This window comes from Octopus bimaculoides, chromosome 3 (assembly GCF_001194135.2).
Source record: "Octopus bimaculoides isolate UCB-OBI-ISO-001 chromosome 3, ASM119413v2, whole genome shotgun sequence".
Classification (NCBI taxonomy): Eukaryota; Metazoa; Mollusca; class Cephalopoda; order Octopoda; family Octopodidae; genus Octopus; species Octopus bimaculoides.
Window position 1 is genome coordinate 28,079,181 of NC_068983.1, and position 20,665 is coordinate 28,099,845.

A 20,665-nucleotide genomic window follows, 5' to 3' on the forward strand; every position below is an offset into this window, starting at 1 on the left:
TGGTTGGAATACCTCAGTATTGATCTGGGATTAAGCAATATGAACAACAACAGTAACATCATTGCAAAGGAATGGTAAGTGAAGTCAAACTTAGCAGGGTTTGGTCAGAAGAGATCAGAAGTACTTAATACAGAGTAACTTTTTTTTTAAATATAGAAGTGAGTACACTACTCTGAATGCCTACTATTACAGCATGAGTGAGACTCTTCAAGGTCACTCAACCCACAAGATATAGCCATATCTCCTCAAATCACACATTACTGTTTTGAATAAGAAAAGGACACATTAGATAATGTAGTCCTAAAACAGATGGAATGGCCATGGTTGAAATGCTTTTGATCATAAATTTGCTCAAGAATGAATAATCTGGAGCTAAACAATACCAGCAATACATCGTAATAGCTACAGAGTGCAAAAGGGGGAAAAATGAGACAAAATGGCACACACACACACATTATGTGCACACATGTAATCGATTTAACTACTCCTGGATAAGTGTATGAAAACTGTAGCCCTCTGCCAAGCCACGTTATACCAGTGTGGCAAAGTAGGCTCATCAAACCAGTGTGATGTCAAGCTCAAATTCACAGCCGCCACACCAGACCATGGTTGGCAGAAAGGACATGACAAGATGTTCATCCTGCAGCAGACTGAATATAGGAAATCCAATCCAATCCAATACACACGCACACAAAACCAGTATATTCACACTGGTGTTTGATTTCAAATTTGAAATCAAAAGAAATTGCTGCTACTAAGGAAAGCAAAGCTACAGTCACCCCATCGACCATTCCCTGCACCCATCAGAACAGAGTAAACCTACAGTATAACCCTGAGTCTTAGATATCTTTACAAAGATATACATGTACATGTATGTATGTGTGTGTCATCATTTTATGCTTTTATCTTCACGAATATGGATTCATATAATGTTTCAAATTTCTTTGCACAAGGGCAGCAGTTTTTAAGAGAGGGCAAAAGTTGATTACATCAGCCCCAATGCACAACTAGTTTTTAGTTCTATCGAGCCAAAAAGGGTGAAAGGCAAACTTGACTTCGTAAAGTGCCAGAAGAAATGCTGCTAAGTATTTTCCCAATCAATATCATCCTTATCATCGTTTAATGTCTGCCTTCTATGCAGGCATGGGTTGGACGGTTTGATTTGACAAGAGCTAGCCAGACATCTGTGTCTGTTTTTACAACTGGATGCTCTTCCTAACACCAACCACCCAGCTGAGTGGGCTGAATGTTTTAAATGTGGAACCAACACAGGCAAGCTTTGGCATAGTTTTAGCAGCTGGATGCCCTTCCAAATGTCAACCACTTTACGGTGTGGACTGGATGCTTTTCACATGACACCATCACTGACAGGTTCACCAAGTAACTTGCAAGACAAGATCTTTTGAAAGGGGATGGGGCATTGCTACAAAATAACAGCCAACTGTTTTGCATGTCAAACACTACTGCTCCCTAATTGTGTATCAGCATATATTTATCAAGTGAGATAATATGATTACAGGTGGAACATTTTTTAACATAGATTCACTGAATCAAACCTAACCTGAGGCTAAATGGCAACTAAGTGAGCCCTTATGTGGTAACCAATGGCAGGACTTCTGAATTGTTGTTTGAACTGTTAGGAATGGTAACCAAACTCACTCAAATTATACAACCTACAGTTTTAAAATAAAGATGACATTGGTTGCTGTAGTCCCAGGCAAACAAAAAATGGTATAGTTATGTTTGAAATAGTATTTCATAAGTTTTCTGTATCAGAGTTACTTTTGCAACAAAACCAACTTCAACATGGTAGGCTGACCTGCTAGAAACAATAGTCAGATATCCCTCAAATCTCACACAGAAACATCAATATGTGTATGTGTGTGCACATTTGTGCATGTGCATGCTTGTGTGTGGGTGTGAGTGTGTATATATACATAAATTTAGAGTGAGATAAAAATACACAAATTTATGCAGACACACACAGCAGTTTGTGCGAGCTCATTCTGGCAAGCATAAATGCAAGTCTCTCAATGATTCTTTCAAATGTTAGAAAAAGAAGCCAAAATTCTTGTACATGAACCTACCACATACAGGCTCTTTTAACAATTGTTGTTTAGGTCCAAGTTAGCTCTGATAAAAGTATGCTAAACATGACTACTCTACCTTGTTTAACAGATGGGTACATTAATCCCTAATATATAAAAAGACTGGGTGTTTAGAGCTGGAACATCTTTTGTCATATGTCTGTGCAGTCAGGACTAACTTGTGGTTAACAACTAAAATATATTGTTCACAATTTAAAATAGTTTGCTGTCTATCTAGACTTCCTTCTGACTTTACAGCACAAGTTTGGGGAAGTGGAAGGGAACAGAAAAAAGTGTAAGATACTGAAGCTATAAATTGACTTAAAACAGAGAGAGAGAGAGGATTAGGAGAGGAGAAACATATAAGCAGTATGAGAGTTTGTGGGAGAAAAGCACACTGCTTGAGAAACACATTGTATTTACTAAGAAATGCTATTGAAGAAAATTGTCTGTTTCATAGAGGGAGGGACATAAAATTTGAAGTAAAGAGTGAACAGAAGGTTTAGTAATGAAAATTAAGGTTGGGATATACTTTGATTAGAAATAGAAATAAAGAGGAGATAATAAATACATTCTTTCAAAAACATGCAGTAATCACTTACCTTAATTAAGCCAAATGTCAATGCTAAACACATTATCTTTAAAGCAGCATGCTTTCCCATGTGTGTGTTTGTGTGAGAGGGGGGAAGTATATTAGATACTAAAAGAAAAACTCAGAGACAAGAAAATGAAGTAGAAAAAGATAGAAGAGAAAAAGAAAGGAAGTGAAGATAATGACATTTGATTGTTGAATGCTATGTGTAGGTGATAGGTGAAAATTATTTCTCCCTTAATATAGGCAAACTGGAAGATGGGAATAAGTTTTGATAAATCTACCAAACATATCAAGAGTTCAAGCTTGCTTTACGTGAGAGCAGAAAGTGTTGAAATGCAATAAAGTAAAAACAGAAAATAATATAAATTAACTTACTGCCATTCACTGGTCGATCTGTTTCCTGGATATGGTGCGAGCTTACATACTGCAATGGAAAATAGGAAGATTCATTTAAAACATCAAAGTCAGCAAGATATATATCTTTTTATAGGATTAGTTGAAATAGTCAGAGGGAAGTGTTAGAAGTGATGTGGGCGGGAGACAGATGTTTGAAGTGATATTAAAAGTGGTTAGCCATACGAATTAGTGGAGATGCTGGTGAAGATAGTGTGGTGGGGGTGTTAGTGGTTAGGAATATGTGCCTGAATTGGTATTTTAGAATTGAAATTATATGTAATGCAATACGTGGTCAGAAGTTGTGAATAGCTGTGAAAGCTACTGGCAGTGAGAATCATATGTTAGAGGCAAACAGATGTCTGCTTGCAAGGAGGTGTTGTACGTTATGTCACAGTTAGAGATTAGAGATAAATATGGGGTTTTAATGGTGTTTGGCCTCCCCACCCAGAACAACTTGGTAGAACAAATGTACCATCAGAGACAATTTCAGTCATGACTATCATGTCTTTTCTCCTGAAATGGCACATCCCGACATTTATATCTGATGTGTCCATTTATGAAAAAAGTAGCAAGTGATTTGGCTGCTATATCTAGCAAATCAAACAACATTATAGATATGATGGATATGATGTAGCAGCTAGAGATAGGAGTAAGGAGTAGTAGATAAAACTTTCAAATGTTGTTGCCTTTTTTTTTTTTTTTACGGTGATTGCTATAGTCGGTGACAGTGGTATGCAAGAAGGTATTAACTAAAGATTATATTACTAGAAGTATATAGTGATGGCATAGCAAGCAGCAAAAGCTTTGAATTAGTTGTGGCATTTCAAGTGGACATATATAGCAATGTGCTTCATAATATAGTTAGCAGTAGGAAGTTGAAGCAGCATATATACTTAAGAAGGCATGTTAGGAGAGAAATAAAGAGGTAGATATTGACAAACATTTAAGAATATTTTCATTTGGAAATTACTATTCTTAAATCTCACAAGAGATATTCAGAAACAGTACTTTGGAGTAAAGATTGTTTGCCAACATAACATGGCAGTCCTGGTTAAGGATGAATGTTGCTGTAATTTAGCCCCAGGAGACATCATTTCCAGCTGGCTATATGACACAATCTGTGTCCTTATATTTTCAAACAAGGGAATCCAGCACCCCAACTCAACTCAGAACAATATCTGTGTAACTCGGAAATCACAATACACAGATATTGTTTTGAGCTGAGTAGGGGTGCTAGATTCCTTTGTTCGAAAATATAAGGACACGGATTGTGTCATATAGCCAGCTGGAGACGATGTCTCCTGGGGTTAAATTACAGCAACATTCATCCTAAACCGAGACTGCCATGTTATGTTGGCAAACAATCTTTACTCCAACATTTTCATTTGTTGTAAATACTGAGTTACACTAAAACATCTTATACCATTAATAGCATTTCAGTAAAGTTCTATGACATGATGCCAGAGCAAAGGTTCAAAATCCCAGGTTATATTCCTTCCCGTGCAATCCCAAGTTTCCTCAATTCCTCTTCTCTATTCTGAATTTCCACTAGCACACCTAGTATTTGACAACAGGAGACAGCGATCCACATTAGCACCAAGCTGGTGTTCATTTACAGCTAAGCAGTCTGGAGTACCAAAAGGAAAAGAAAATGGAGTACTTTGTTCAAGAACAAGGACACGTGTCATCTGGTTCAAGAATTGAACATGCGGCCTTACAATCATGAGCTGAACATTCTAGCCGTTACGTCATGTGTTGTCACAAGAGAACTGCAAACCAATACTTGCATATAAAAACTGACGTATAGGAGTAAAGTTCTTAATTTAGTTAATTGATTTATAATTTGTAAGTAACAAACAAAGCCTAATGGTGATGTAACAGATATCCATACAAAAAAACAGTGTACACAGAGGTCTACAGATCAGTGGTTCTCTCTCATATATGAATGAAACAGTATCTAAATTGATTTTTATTGACAATATTCTTTTAACATTTTGTGCATGAGGCAATAGATAGGTAAGCAAGGGAACCCTAACAATGGTTACTCACCAATCTAAAAATAGCAGTTAAATCTTCAAATCAGACTCTCTTGTCTTTTACTGAGATAAGATGTTTTACTTAATGTGGTCCTACACACCCTTGGAAATAAAGGGTAATCATAGATAAAATGCTTTTCATCATTTGTTTGCTTGATCAAGATTGAGAAGGGGCTAAAAAACAAAAATAATAATAATAATCCTTTCTACTAAAGGCATGAGGCCTGAAATTTTGGAGGAGAGGATTAGTCAATTACATCAACCCTAGTGTTTAACTGGTACTTAATTTTATCGACCCCCAAATGGATGAAAGACAAAGTCAACTTGGTGGAATTTGAACTCAGAACATAGTGACAGGCAAAATACCACTAAGCATTTCGTCCAGTGTGCTAAAGATTCTGCCAACTTGCCACCTTAATAATAACAATAATAACAACAACAATAATAATAATAATAATAATAATAATAATAATAATAATAATAATAATAATAATAATGACAATCAACCAATGATGCAGCTTCTTCATTGTATCTTTATCTGCAGAAATACCAGCAAAATCTCCCCCAATTACACTTTTTATCTCAGGGCAAGTTACATTAGATAATGTAATCCTATATTTCTCTAAAGCGATGAGATGGTCATGGCTGGAATGACTTTGACTAGAGGTCTGCTTGAAGAGACCCAAGCCAATGGATTACATTCTACACATTCATTATACCTGCTATAATTAATAGCCAATTTCCTTTCAAATTTTACTGTCTTATTTCTAAGATATATGAACATAAATCAACATATATAGCAACATAGGCACAGGAGTGGCTGTGTGGTAAGTAGCTTGCTTACCAACTGCGTGACACCTTGGGCGAGTGTCTTCTACTATAGCCTTGGGCCGACCAAACCCTTGTGAGTGGATTTGGTAGACGGAAACTGAAGGAAGCCTGTCGTATATATGTATATGTATACATATATGTGTGTTTGTGTGTCTGTGTTTGTCCCCAAACATCGCTTGACAACCGATACTGGTGTGTTTATGTCCCTGTAATCTAGCAGGTTGGCAAAAGAGACCGATAGAATAAGTACTAGGCTCACAAAGAATAAGTCCTGGGGTCGATTTGCTCGACTAAAAGCGGTGCTCCAGCATGGCCACAGTCAAATGACTGAAACAAGTAAAAGAGTAAAAGAGAGAGAGAGTAAAGTGTATATAGATGTAGTCCAAAATATTATTCAAAGAAAAGATGTTACTGCGACTGTTTGAATGTTAGTTGAACAATATAACTTCAGCTCACAGAAACATCTAGAATAATGGATTTGTGAGTTGTATTTAATTGCTCAGCAGGCTAGCTGCATGCTATAGATCTGCGTGATCAGAAATGACCTGGAACTATACTACAACAATGACTAAGTAAAATGCTAGAAAAATGTCTTTTATATGCACATACTCCCACTGTGTTAAGAACCACTACTTTGGACTTTAAATGATTAAAGTTAGTGTTTAATGCAAATATGCGCTTCTGAATGCCAATCAATTAAATGTAAAGTGAAAGTGATAATTTTTTTGTTTGCCCTGCAAGGTCGTCTGGAGTTAAAAAAAAAAAAGGGCTTCATACATGTGAAAGAATTTTAATTTGATAACATGTGAGTTGAATAATAATAAGGTAGGAGTGTGAAAGCAAAGGAACAGAAGAAAACTGAAGTTAAATAAGAGAAGAAATATAAGTAGGCAAACATACAAACTAATGGCATATAAAATAGAACAGTCAGGAAATAGATAAAGAGTGAGAAAGGAGAGACTTGTGAAAATGGCATAGAGTAATTTAAAAGCAGAGGAGAGGAGAATAGGGGGGGGTGAAAAATCAGTCTTGCTAATGCTAATCTCAATCACAACTAATTGATGATGGACCAAAATTTGAATTTTTTATGGATTAGAATTTTGCAGTTAGTTACTTAACTGCTATTATTCAAATAGGAACATCAGAAATGACTGTAATAGCTTGCTGAATTCAGACTGTTGTAATAGTCTGAAATATATAGATACATATTGTTAAAAGAAATAATACACATGTAACTCTTTGTGTTTAAAATATTGCTTCCATATCACATATATTAGTAAATTAGTACTACTTATCAGGGAAAAGGTTGTTGGAGAAAGGGGCTATCCCAGAAGAAAATCAACAACAAAACTAAGTACAGCTTTTATACTAGCTCTCCTATGCTAGCATTGATTAGATATAAAGAATATTCATGCTAATTGAGGTCATATAAAAACATCATAGAGACTATATAGAAAGAGATAAAGTAAAACTGTGCACCAGAATATTGGAACAAATATAACATAGTGCATGTGTGATAGATAATCCATTTAGATTTGTGCTGAGGATAGTGAACCTTTAGCTTTGCAGGTATAGAAGACAAGGATCATTATATTTTGGTAAATGTGATGAGCACAACAGAGCCACAAGTGGAATAAAGGCAATAGCATCCACATGAGGAATCCGTAAGTATCTCACCCTTGTCTCATCAGAAAAGTTACTCATCAACTCTTCGTCATCGTATGCAGGCGTACATTGAGAAAGGTCTACGATACAATCAGTATCCTGTACCTTTCCCATCGATTGTCCAGTATCCATTTCTACTGGCTGGGACAGCATGTTGTCAGGATAACTCCAATGATTTGGTATTACTCGATGTTTACCATCATAGGCTGGGGCTGTAATAAAAACAAAAAAAAAAAGCAGAAAGTTACAAAGAAAACTTTACTGAATTTAAATAATCTAAATATCTAAGGAAAGTTCTAACAAGATTATCTTTCTTTTACTTTTTTTTTTCAGACTAGTAAACTTATCTTTGGAGATGAAAACGGTTGTTAATATTTAATCCTTTTTCCGACTATTAACCTCATCTTTGAAAACAGAAATATAGTTTTTTAACATTTACATCTTCACTGCATTCTAACTGATTTGACTTGAAATCATCATCAAATGTCTTATTCCTAGATGTAAATATGGAACCTCACTGTATTTGAACTAAGAACACATACTTTAACCCTTTAGCATCCAGATTATCCTGTCAAATTTAATGCTTATTTATTCATACTGCTTTAAATTAATCATGCATTATCATGTACCTTTGATATTTCAATGATGTGATTGTTTATTTTTAGAATGAAATTGTTGGGTAGATGTGAAAGGCTTGCTCTGGCCAGTTTGAACATACAGCAGGTAGAATATTTTGGCTGGATATGGCAGGCTTAAATGCTAAAGGCTTAAAGTAAGGATGATAATATGCTTATCCTGTATGCCAAGGACTCTACTAAAACCAAAAAGTTCCTAGATTGAATCCTTTGTTAAACTATGTGAATCTCTAGGTATAAGAGACCTGATAATGAATATTGGAGATCAAATGAGCCAAGGAGCAATCTACATGTAAATACTGGTGGTTTTAAATTTTGTTACAGCACCAGCAATTTTTTGTAGAGGGGATGTTGATTACATCAACCCCAGTACCCAACTGGTATTTACTTTTTGACCCTGAAAGGATGAAAGGTAAAGTCGACTTTGGTGGAATTTGAATACAGACTGTAAAGACAGACAAAATGCTGGTAAGCATTTTGCCCAGTGTGTTTACAATTCTGATAGCTTGCTGCCTTTGTCTATTTGTAAATATTAAATATTTACATCAGTCCCAAATGTACAACATCTTAAGCAAGTGTCTTCTACTATAGCCCTGGGCTGACCAATGTGAATTTAGTTGGAAATTGTGCAGAAGTCTATTGCAAATGTTATGCATGTGAACACACATGTATGTACATTTTTATGCTTATCTCTCATCCTTATAACTTGTTGGTTTGTTCATATCTCTAAATCTTGGTGGTTTAGAATAAATAGAATGATAAATACATATCAAAGTTGAAAATAGGTACTAAAATCAATCTGGTTGACTAAATATTTCAAGGCAGTGCCCAAATCTGGCTGCAGTCCAATGACTGAAACAAATGAAAGCCTCTCCAAAGATGAGGTTTTCACTGAATATTTTTGAGTATTTTTATGGTTTTATGTTATTCTATAATCATATTTCCCACTAATGTGGGATTTGGCTGTAAAACAAAAACAGGATATTAGGCTTAGATCTTGTTTAAATAGAGATCATAAGAGTTATTCATATGGGCAATAGTATGTTTATTTAGTAGTAGAAGTGGTGGTGGTATTTACAGTGATAGCAGTGTGTTTGTTTTTAATTTGTGTTGTTATTAATTTGCCACCTATTGTTATTACAAATCTTATATAATAGCTACATTACTGATATTCCTTTGTTCAGCTTATTACTTTGTGAGTTATCTTCCATATATTCTTAATATATGTGCGTGAGTATCAGAATGGGAAAAGGAACAATATTCTCCCTATATATATATATATATTCTCTATTAATTATATACATATAAATTGTTTTTATTTGTCCCTTATTTTCCACTTAATTTTCTTCCTTGTTGATGAAGTCTTCCTAATGAATGTAAAATAACTATTGTGATTATGGATTCTATTGTTAGCGGTATGTGATGAATAAACAAAGCCTTAACTTAGTTTCAATTCTTGTTTGCAATTTCTGCTAAGAAAACAGGTAAAAGAAATACAAACTGAAGTGCTTATTTTGTCTTCTCTACAAATTTCAGCTGACATGCTTGTGTAATAATAATAATCCTTTCTATTATAGGCACAAGGCCTGAAATTTTGTGGGACGGGAAAAGTTGATTACATCATCCCCAGTGTTTCACTGGTACTTAATTTATCAACCCCAAAAGGATGAAAGGCAAAGTCAACCTCAGAGTGTAGCAGCAGACGAAATACCACTAAGTAGTTTGCCAAGCGTGCTAACAATTCTGCCAGCTCACTGCCTTTGTGTAATAGTAATAATAATAATAATAATGATACTTTCTACTATAGGTACAAGACCTAAAATTTGGTGGGGAGAGAACTAGTTGATTACATCAACTCTAGTGTGTAACAGGTACTTATTTCATTCACCCTAAAAGATGAAAGGCAAAGTCGACTTCAGTGGAATTAACAAAGACAGATGAAATGCCTCTAAGCATTTTGTCTGGCATGCTAACAATTCAGTCAGCTCACTGCCTTAATAATAATTTTTATTTATATTTATGCACCCTTTTAAAGCTTAGCCAGGCTCATGGGCCCGGTTTTCTGGTTTCTATGGCATATGTGTTCCCTGCCAGCTGGACGGAACGCCAGTCCATCGCAGCTTTACTCAAGAAACAAAAGAAGAAAGAGGGAGAGAAAGTTGGGGGCAAAAGAGTACAGTGGGTCGCCACCACCCCCTGCCGGAGCCTCGTGGAGCTTTAAGTGTTTTCACTCAATAAACACACATAACACCCGGGCTGGGAATTGAAACCGCGATCTTCTGACCGCAAGTCCGCTGCCCTAACCACTGGGCCATTGTGCCTCCACCTTTAATAATAATAATAACAACAATAATAATAATAATAATAATAATAATGATAATGATGATGATGATGATGATGATGATGATGATGATGATGATTTCAATTTTCAGTACAAAATTTAGTGCTCAACTTGTACTTATTTCATTGACCCTGAAAGGATAAAAAGCAAAGTTGAACTCAGAACATAAAGACAGACGAAATGTCATTAAGCATTTTGCCCAGCATGCTAACAATTCTATCAGCTAGCCACCTTTATAATAATGATAATAACAATAATTCTTTCTTTCAGTTTTGGTACTCTTTTACTTGTTTCAGTCATTTGACTGTGGCCATGCTGGAGCACTGCCTTTAGTCAAGCAAATCGACCCCAAGACTTATTCTTTGTAAGCCTGGTACTTATTCTATCGGTCTCTTTTGCCAAACTGCTAGGTTACAGGGACATAAACACACCAGCATCGGTTGTCAAGTGATGTTAGGGGGGACAAACACAGACACACAAACATATATACACACACACACACATATATATAAATATATATATATATATATATATATATATATATTTATATGACGGGCTTCTTTCAGTTTCCATCTACCAAATCCACTCACAAGGCTTTGGTTGGCCTGAGGTTATAGTAGAAGACACTTGCCCAAGGTGCCATGCAGTGGGACTGAACCCAGAACCATGTGGTTGGTAAGCAAGCTACTTACCACACAACCATTCCTATGCCTAATGGCAACAGTTTCAAGGAGAGGTGATAATACCACCAATCTTGATACTTGACTGGTGATTTATTTTATTGATCCTGGAAGGATGAAAGGCAAAGTTGACCTTGGCTAGATTTGAACACAGAATGAAAGAACCAAAAGAAATACTGCAAAGCACTTTTTCTGATGCTCTAACCATTCCGCTAGCTCACTGCCAAAAAAGTTTCAAATTTTGGCACAAAGTTAGCAAGTTCAGGGGAGTGGGTAAGTGGATTACATTGACCTTAGAATTCAACTGGTACTTATTTAATAGATCCCAAAAGGATAAATGGCAAAGTCAACCTAAACAGAATTTTAACTTAGAACACTCAGATGAATGAAATACTGCTAAGCATGCAAACAACTCTGCCAACTCACCGCCCTAATAATAATCATTATGAGGAATCTGTACCAAGCATTTATTTACATTCCATGTTCTATGGTCTGGTGTTCCCTAAGAAATCTAGATATAGAGGAATGGCTTGTGGGAGAGGTGCAAGCCTTGTATGGAGATATTGTTAGCAAGGTGAGAGTTGGCAATGAGATCAGTGAAAAAATTTTAGCTTAGAGCTAAGTGTCCATCAAGCCCCTTTTAAGGCCATAACACAAGGATTCAATATAAGCTGTTCATGTAAGCTTTTGTATGCCAATGATCAATGTACATACATGTGTGTTCACATGCATAACATTTGCAATAGACTTCTGCACAATTTCCAACTAAATTCACACTGGTCAGCCCAGGGCTATAGTAGAAGACACTTGCTTAAGATGCTGTACATTTGGGACTGATGTAAACATTTAATATTTACACATAGACAAAGACAGCAAGCTATCAGAATTGTAAACACTGGGCAAAATGCTTACCAGCATTTTGTCGGTCTTTACAGTCTAAAATTCAAATTCTACCAAAGTCTACTTTACCTTTCATCCTTTCAGGGTCAAAAAATAAATACCAGTTGGGTACTGAGGTTAATGTAATCTCATTGTTAAATGCATTAAAAAATTAGAGTAAAAATTATAAACATAAAAGCAAATCTTTAACAGAATTGCTTTACACTAAAACTAGCAAATACAACAGTCTTAGTACAGATGGAAACAAGACTATTTCCATTTAAAAAGTAGTCCTGCTTAGTATGCAGAAAAGGAGTCAGTAGGAATTCCCTACAGTATATTCAGTGTAAATTATAAGTACACATAAGTGCTGTAGGATGACAAGCAATTTACAAGGATTTCATATAGTAGATGTTCAAGAGCAATTGGCAATTTGATCACTTATAAAATTTATTCACAACGGTTCCCAAGAGGTAGTTGATAGCTTTTGTTACCTAGGTGACCTATTTAGCTGTGGATTTTGTGTTCTAAAAGCTCAGTAGCTAGAATAAGAACAGAGTGAAGAGAGTTCAAGGATTTGTTACATTTGCTGGCAACAAAATGATTCTTTCTACAAGTAAAAGGCAGATCATATTCTGCTCTTTTATGAAGTGTGAGGTCATGAAATATGGGCATTGAAAGTGTCAGCAGTATGGAGATTGGAAGGAAAGAAAGAAAGTATGTTCTGCTGGATTTGTAATCATTGTGTGTATGGAATGACAAAGTAGCACAAATATGCTGAAAAAGAAAACTGGGAATAAGGGGAATCAGAAAGGAAGACTTTGTTAGTTCAGGCATGTGATGTCTAAAGAAGAGGACGATAGTAGGTAAATAAATGTTAAACAATGTATGTGAAAGAAAACCTACAAAAGATGAAGACTGGGGAAGATGAGGCAAAGGCTGATTTCATGAAGGCGATGTCAAGAGACTGCAATGTATGGTAAGACAGCATGTAGAAGATTCTTTAATTTATGCAAGCACAGATTAAAAGGGATTTTCTCCAGCACATACTGCTGCTGCTGCTTATGAGATGATGATAATTTATTGATCATTGTTAAGCATTTCATCCTAATCGTGTTCCATGGCAATATAGATAGAGACTGAGTGAAAGGGATTAAGAATAGTTCTTAGACGCCATATAAAATAAAAACAGCAATTGAATAATTGTACACACTGGCTACCATACATATACAATACAAATTGACAACAGTATATATATCAGACCATATGTCTTCATAATGCTAATGGGATAGAAAGAAAATGATAATTGCCCAAATCTTTGTGTCATGAATGATTTGTGATTAAAATGGCATAATATAATATTCATATAATGGAATTAGCGGAATGAAAAATGGAAACAGATGAGTTCGAATGTCAAACAATAAAAATGACACCAGTTATTTGGATTTGAAAGAGAAGTCAGCCGTTGTTTTGGTCATTAGATTCGATGTTGTCTAGCTGTCATTGTTTCTGACAGCCTTCTAAGGTTTATAATATTTAACAATGCCAAAAGTAAAAACATTAAACATTTTAAAAACATAATCACAATTTTCTCTTATGTTTTAGTCAGGATGGGAGGGCAGTACCCATGCCACTTTACTCTAGGACTCTAAGACTGGTGGAAGGGAGGGAGGAAGGTACACTCAACTAGAGACATGGCCCAAGAGCCATATGGAAGTTGGACTGGATGATGAATTAAGTCTATCGCCCAAATAGGCCACAGTAAGATTTGAACTAAGAACATGATAAGTTGAAACAAGTATCTTATTTAACGCTCTAATGTTTCTACCAGTTCACTATTCTTGGCTGGTAATTTTATGTTCCCAAAAAGAAGAAAAATTACATCGATCATGATGGGATTTGAAAACTGAGATGACAGAGACTCAGAACAAAACTGTGAAACGTTGAGTCTGACTCATTAATGACACTGCCAATTTATTGCTATGTCTACTGCTTTAAAATCTCCACAAGTACTAAATCTAATTGCTCTTGATGGCCTTCCATGACTGCTTAATTTGTGAGAAATAGCTTCCAAATCTCCATCAAATAACATTCTATCAATAAAAAATGTGACCCTGGCTCCCAGTACATGGAGAAAAGAGAGGATGGACACCACTATAACGCCTTTGGTCTGTGATCTTTTAAATAGGGGTTAAGCTGGGATGAATCAAAACAACTAGGACAAGAAGTAAAGATGTAATGTAGATTCCCCTTTCTATGACAGGAATAGTCCCAACTATGAATCACTTGCTGGTACTTTCCCATTGTTAAATTCCCCTTGTTCAGATATTCTCTACAAATGCTAAGTCAGTGGTTCCCACCCTTTTCACAGTGGTTCCCAACAGAAGTTCCCAATCCTTTTATTTAAATGAGTTTTCCGATAGACCCCTTTTGATATGCTAATCCTTGTGTATATATTTATATATGAAATTGTGAATCTAGTTCATGGATCCCCAGTACTACCTTTGCGAACCACCAGGGGTTTGCAGACCCCAGGCTGAGAACCATTGTGCTACTGCTTCTGACAACCTCTTATGGGGAGCATAAAAAATATTAAATAGTTAAAATTTCAAAGGCTTTAGTTTACTAAAGCAAAAATATATTTCAGTATACTTCAGTCCAAAACACAACTAGAACAGTGTTTCCACTTATAAGTTTATTTCTATTGATTTTTGATAGAATTTAGAGGCAGCACTGCAAGTTACAACAGTTTTTAAATGAATACATTTTCATCATCTAACATCCATTTTCCATGTTGGCCTAGGCTGTTCGGTTTAACTGAAAACTGGTAAGCCAGGGAGCTGCACCAGGTTCTGATCTGATTCGGCAAGGTATCTACAGCCAGATGCTCTTTCTAATGCCAACCATCACTTTCTAATACTCAACAATAAGTTGTCCATCATTGAGATGTACCCTATCTCTCTCTGTCTAGTTAGTCATTACAACTATGCCTTATACATTAAGTTACTTATAGTGTCAGACATCATTAGAAAAAGAAGAATTTGTTTTGCAGGACAATGCTAGAGAAGTAAGGAGCAGCTGGTTTGTGACATCCAACTCTTGATAACTCAACATGGTCAAAATTTTTTTGGCTTCCCTGCAAAAACATACATTGACACAAGATGATATTGAAATAATCTGACAAATGTCATGTAAGACAGAGATAAGAGGAGAGGAGAGTTATGTGAATTTTAGTTAACTTGACCCAATGACGATGACAATATTGGTTTAGTGTCTGCTCCTTTCAACCTCTTTATGGCAATTGATCTCAGTGTTAATCTGTTCACTTCCTTTCCATCATTCCCAATGTGTCTCATCACCTGACTTTGGTAACAGGTATAATGCACAAACCTTCCTCTCCAGAACTGCTGTATCCCTATATATTCTCTCTTCCATGTACATGTCTCCTAACCATCCATTGTACACACACACACACACACACACACACACACACACTCCATTTAATGTCAACTTTTCCATGCTTTGCATTGGTCAGATAGAATTTGTCAAAGCAGATTTTCTACAGTTGGATGTCCTGCTTGTTTCTAAGCATAGTAATATTTCCCCATAGTCAGACACATTTTGTTTTTGTTTTTAGAGAAATGGAAACAATATTGGTTCTATGAAGATGATGCTCATTTATAACCATCATATGTCTCAATGAGGATTCACACAAACACATACACATCTACGTTTACATATATACAGCTTTCAGTTTCTATCTACCAAATCCATTCACATAGCTTTGACTGCTACAGAAGATGGCACTTGCCCATGGTGCTACAAAGTGGGACTAAACTCAAGACACATGGTTGGGAAGGAAGCTTTTTACTAAACAGCCACACACACACACACATTAATAATTCACATGAAAGCACTGCATTTCTGTTTGATGGTAAATTCTATTTATTTTTAGAGAAAACAATACACACACACACACTAGATATACACTGATTTTTTTTCTTTCTTTCTTAGTAAATTCTGGTGCAAAAGAAATTACATAGGGTGTTCTAATTGCTATAGCTTAAAGATAAACTACCAGTCAACTGAGTGTAAATCATATTTAATTTCCCACTAGAAGCCAATTCATTTCACTTGTGTCATCAATATCCTTGAGAAAGTTCCAGACATCACACAAGCTTATTTCTTCTTTCTTGAATATCTGAGTCCTTATGTTAATGTAAAAAGTAAATTTTGTTATGTGATTTTATAACATCTATTGGTAGTTATTAACTGGACAAAATTTACAATTTAGGATTCATTAGACATAATGTTTACTGACAATGTTGTTGTTGGCACTCCGTCGCTTATGACATCGAGGGTTCCAGTTGACCTGATCAACGGAACAGCCTGCTCATGAAATTAACGTGCAAGGGGCTGAGCACTCCACAGACATGTGTACCCTTAACATAGTTCTTGGGGATATTCAGCGTGACACAGTGTGACAAGGCTGACCCTTTGAATTACAGGCACAACAGAAACAGGAAGTAAGAGTGAGAGAAAGTTGTGGTGGAAGAGTACAGCAGGGTTCACCACTATCCCCTGCCGGAGCCTCGTGGAGCTTTAGGTGTTTTCGCTCAATAAACACTCACAATGCCCGCCGCGATCCTATGAGCGCGAGTCTGCTGCCCTAACCACTGGGCCATTGCATCTCCTTACTGACAATAACTTCTCTTTGATAATTTTTATTTTGAGAAAATTTCTATGCAGATTCTTTTCCTGTTTGAACTAATTATATATGTCTAATGTTCAGTTTCAACAACTTGAAATGTAAATATAAATTTTATTTGTTACTTATTTCAGTCATTGGACTGTGGCCATGCTGGGGCATTGCTTTTAGTAGTTTACTGGAACAAATTGACTGAAGGGCTTTTTTACTTGTTTCTTTTTAAAGTCTGTTACTTATTCTATTGGTCTCTTTTGCTAAACTACTAAGTTATGGGAACATAAGCAAATCAACACAGGTTATCAAGTAGTGGTGAGTGACAAATACAAGCACATATAGACATTATCTGTCTGTCTAAATATATATATATATATATATATATATATATATATATATATATATATTCTTTTATTATTTTACTTGTTTCAGTCATTTGACTGCGGCCATGTTTTTAAATATCAAATGGCTATGGGAGTCCACTAGAATAAAGTAGTAATCAAAAGGGTTCATAGATAGAAAATGGTTGAGAACTCCTCGTTTAAATGAACAATATGCTGCCTTTGCTGATAAATGAACTCCTGAATTTTGCATTACAAAGTTCAGAATTTGAACAACTCAGACACTGTATCATAAAGAGTATCTCTGAAATGTTTTCTTTTCTAGAGAATTTAAAAAACATCCCCATGTAAGATTTTTTACTATCGCTGTTGCATTTAACATCACTATATCTCTATTGACACCATGAGCTAACAAGTGAACGTCTATATGGTTGCTAACCTGATAGAAAAAGCAGCCAAATTTCTCTCACATCACACTATATATCATTAACTAATGTGATCCTGGATTCTCTGCACAGAGTGAAAAAACAAAAGTCATGACTGGAATGCCTTTAGGTATAGGTCTGTTCAGAGTTGAGTTGGGGCTGAACAACAACAACCAGAGGTAACAAATAGAAATTAAGATCCCTGTTTGGTGAAAATAAACCAGTCCAAACCATTAATCACTTAGGGATTTTTTTTTCTCCATTAATGGATTCCTTTCGAGAAATAACACTAAGAATACACAGTAAGTGTTAAAAAAGTGGCAAGATTTGAGAGAAAATATGAATCAGATTCATATGAAAACAATGTAAAATACTTAAGTTTTTAAAGAAATAAAAGTATTTGATTATGAAGCAAATTAGCTAGTTAAGAAAATCTCTATAAGAGATGAAAGCAATAACTATACTAAGAAGTAACATTTATCGCCACTTAAACATGGCTGTTCCACAGCTGGTGGAAGTGTCCTCTGGAGGTTTAAAATAGCAGTAACATCAGTTATTATGCAACAGCCATGTTCAAGTGGCAATAAATGTTACTTATTTGATTATCATTTTTAAGGTTGACATTGGTTGTAAATCTCAAGATAAATTTCAAGAATTAGTATATCTGTTAACTTAATTTTAAAATTTATGTATGTTTCAGGGCTAAACATAATTTGTGGCAGATACAATTGGTCTATAGCAATATGGTAAAATAGACATTAAAATAATAATGTTGATGATGACAACAGTGGTGATAAAAATCAGTTATAATTAGAACAGGAGAAGGATTTACACCAATATACACTCGTAATACATAAAATAAACTATATAAATTTTTATGAGACTAACCAGCAATATCCTCTTCATCTTTTTGGATCTGAGACTGGTCTAAAAGAATCTTGGTGCTGTCGACAAAAGCTCGGTAGTAACCTTCTAAAAGAGCAATGAAATCTGGAACATCATCATTGAGAAGTCCTACACATAGTGCCTGGAAAGAAAATGTAAAAATAATATAAGCAACTGCTCATTAGTTGAAAACAAATCGTTAAAATGATCTTTTACTTTATTTTTACTAAATATCTTTGACAAGGTAAAGTCTAAAACCGATTTCATATAAGTTACTTTTGTTAACATATTCCTCAACTGCTGTTTTAGTTAGTTGATTTTTCAGACTGCATTAATTTGTCTAATTCTTGGCAATTTCTCTATTGAGGATAATCTGTCTAGAATCCATATTATATTGTGAAAAAAAAAAAAATTCTTGTTGACTCCGAACTGTATCAAAAACATAACACTCCATAACAATGCTGCATTCTCTCTTTAATCTCTGGTTCACTTTCAAAATGTGGCTAAAGGGAATAATATTCTGTTTGGAACAATTTGCTAATAGAAAGAATATTGCAAGATCTACAGGGCAGAAATAATCAATAAGCTATCATGTTTAGGTATGATTAATTTTACAAATGAGATAGCTAAAATTACTTTGGCTAAAGTACTGGTGATTGGAACTGGTGAAGTAGGTTCAATTTTGTTTTTATAATCAAGGTTTTATTTTGAGCCTGTTTCCATTTACTGGTAATAAAACATTGCAAAATTAGTATAATGAATTAAGGGCTGATGGCTTAGACTTTCAATTAGAAGTTGGCTGAAAATCTTGTAATGAATTTAATTCACACTGTCTCTTAATAGATGGAATCAATGAAATAGAAACACTAATCAGTTTTACATCAGCAATTTGGCTGGCATTCTAAAAATAATTGCTAATGTTATTATAACTAATGAACATGAGCCAGCAGGGGAGCTTCTCTGTGGTTATTCAGTTTGCTAGAATAAACTAGTTGAGTAACCGAAACTAAGTATCCCTCAAAGAAAACGGTTTGGTGGTAACAGCTGGAATCCCTTTGGTTACAGGACAGCTCACTGGAACAACTACAAGAAATAAAGCTGCAATGCAACTGATTGTGACAATAACGATGACAAATATATTCTCATTTTTATGTGTCATTCTGAAGGTTTCACACTGTTAGAAAATGTTATAAAAGAACAATAATTTAAGATATTGGGATTTTAATCAAGGTCGTTTCTCTTCTGTTCTTTAACTCATTAAATTTATTGCAGATATTGCTAATACATGCTGTTTGTACATAGAATATTCATTAAGTATTTAATCATGTTGTTAACTAATGCAAGATATGCAAATTAGTTTAGTCATTTGAGATAGCCTCGTGTTTGTTGTTGATTCACACAATAATGTCTATCTAGATCTCTTCCTAAGGCAAAAGGGTGAGGAGAACTTATCAGCTGCAGATTGGCCAACCTGCCACGAAACGTCAGGACACACACACTCTCTCTCTCTCTTTCTTCTTTTTTCTGCATGCAAAGAGAATAATATATACAATATATGTGCTTACTTTCCGCAGTAAACTATAGGTTAACTAAATTTATATTTATCTTAGATTTTCTAATATATAGCATTTGTGCATAACATATATATTTGCACGTGTCAAAGAATGACAGACTACTCAAGTTTCACCAGTGGCTGATCATGGCAGCTGTATTCAGTCAAGGATAAAATTCAAGTAAACTGTCATTTTTAAAAAAACATATCTGTCCACTCTATCCACTGTAGTGAGCTCTATATCAGATAATGTTTGAACTATGCATAATATTCTACAGACCTTACATTCTGATAAAAACAAAATAGAATACACATACACGAGGTGTGTATGTTACTAGTTCATGGGTCGACTGCACTTTAGGCATAACAGTATACTTTCTCAATGTACCTGCTTTCCTATATCATCATCATCATCATCATCATCGTTTAACGTCCGCTTTCCATGCTAGCATGGGTTGGGCGATTTGACTGAGGACTGGTGAAACCGGATGGCAACACCAGGCTCCAATCTAATATATATATATATATATATATATATATATATATATATATAATATAATATAATATAAATAATGTATATATATACGCATATATACATACGTATATGTACATACT

The 20,665-nt window shown here is 35.1% G+C and overlaps 1 protein-coding gene across 3 annotated transcripts in view; it reads right to left on the reverse strand.

Moving 5' to 3' along the window:
• The window catches only part of LOC106876727 (uncharacterized), a 1,061,911-nt gene that overhangs the window by 66,511 nt on the left and 974,735 nt on the right, over positions 1-20,665 (reverse strand). For 2 of the 3 annotated variants that reach the window (XM_052966107.1, XM_052966108.1), the window contains 3 exons: positions 18,502-18,640; positions 7,623-7,822; positions 3,058-3,106 (listed from right to left, as the gene is read on the reverse strand). In XM_052966107.1, the coding sequence (XP_052822067.1) occupies positions 3,058-3,106; positions 7,623-7,822; positions 18,502-18,640 (388 nt within the window). The remainder of the gene's footprint in view (positions 1-3,057; positions 3,107-7,622; positions 7,823-18,501; positions 18,641-20,665) is intronic. The other variant, XM_052966109.1, reaches the window with a different exon arrangement.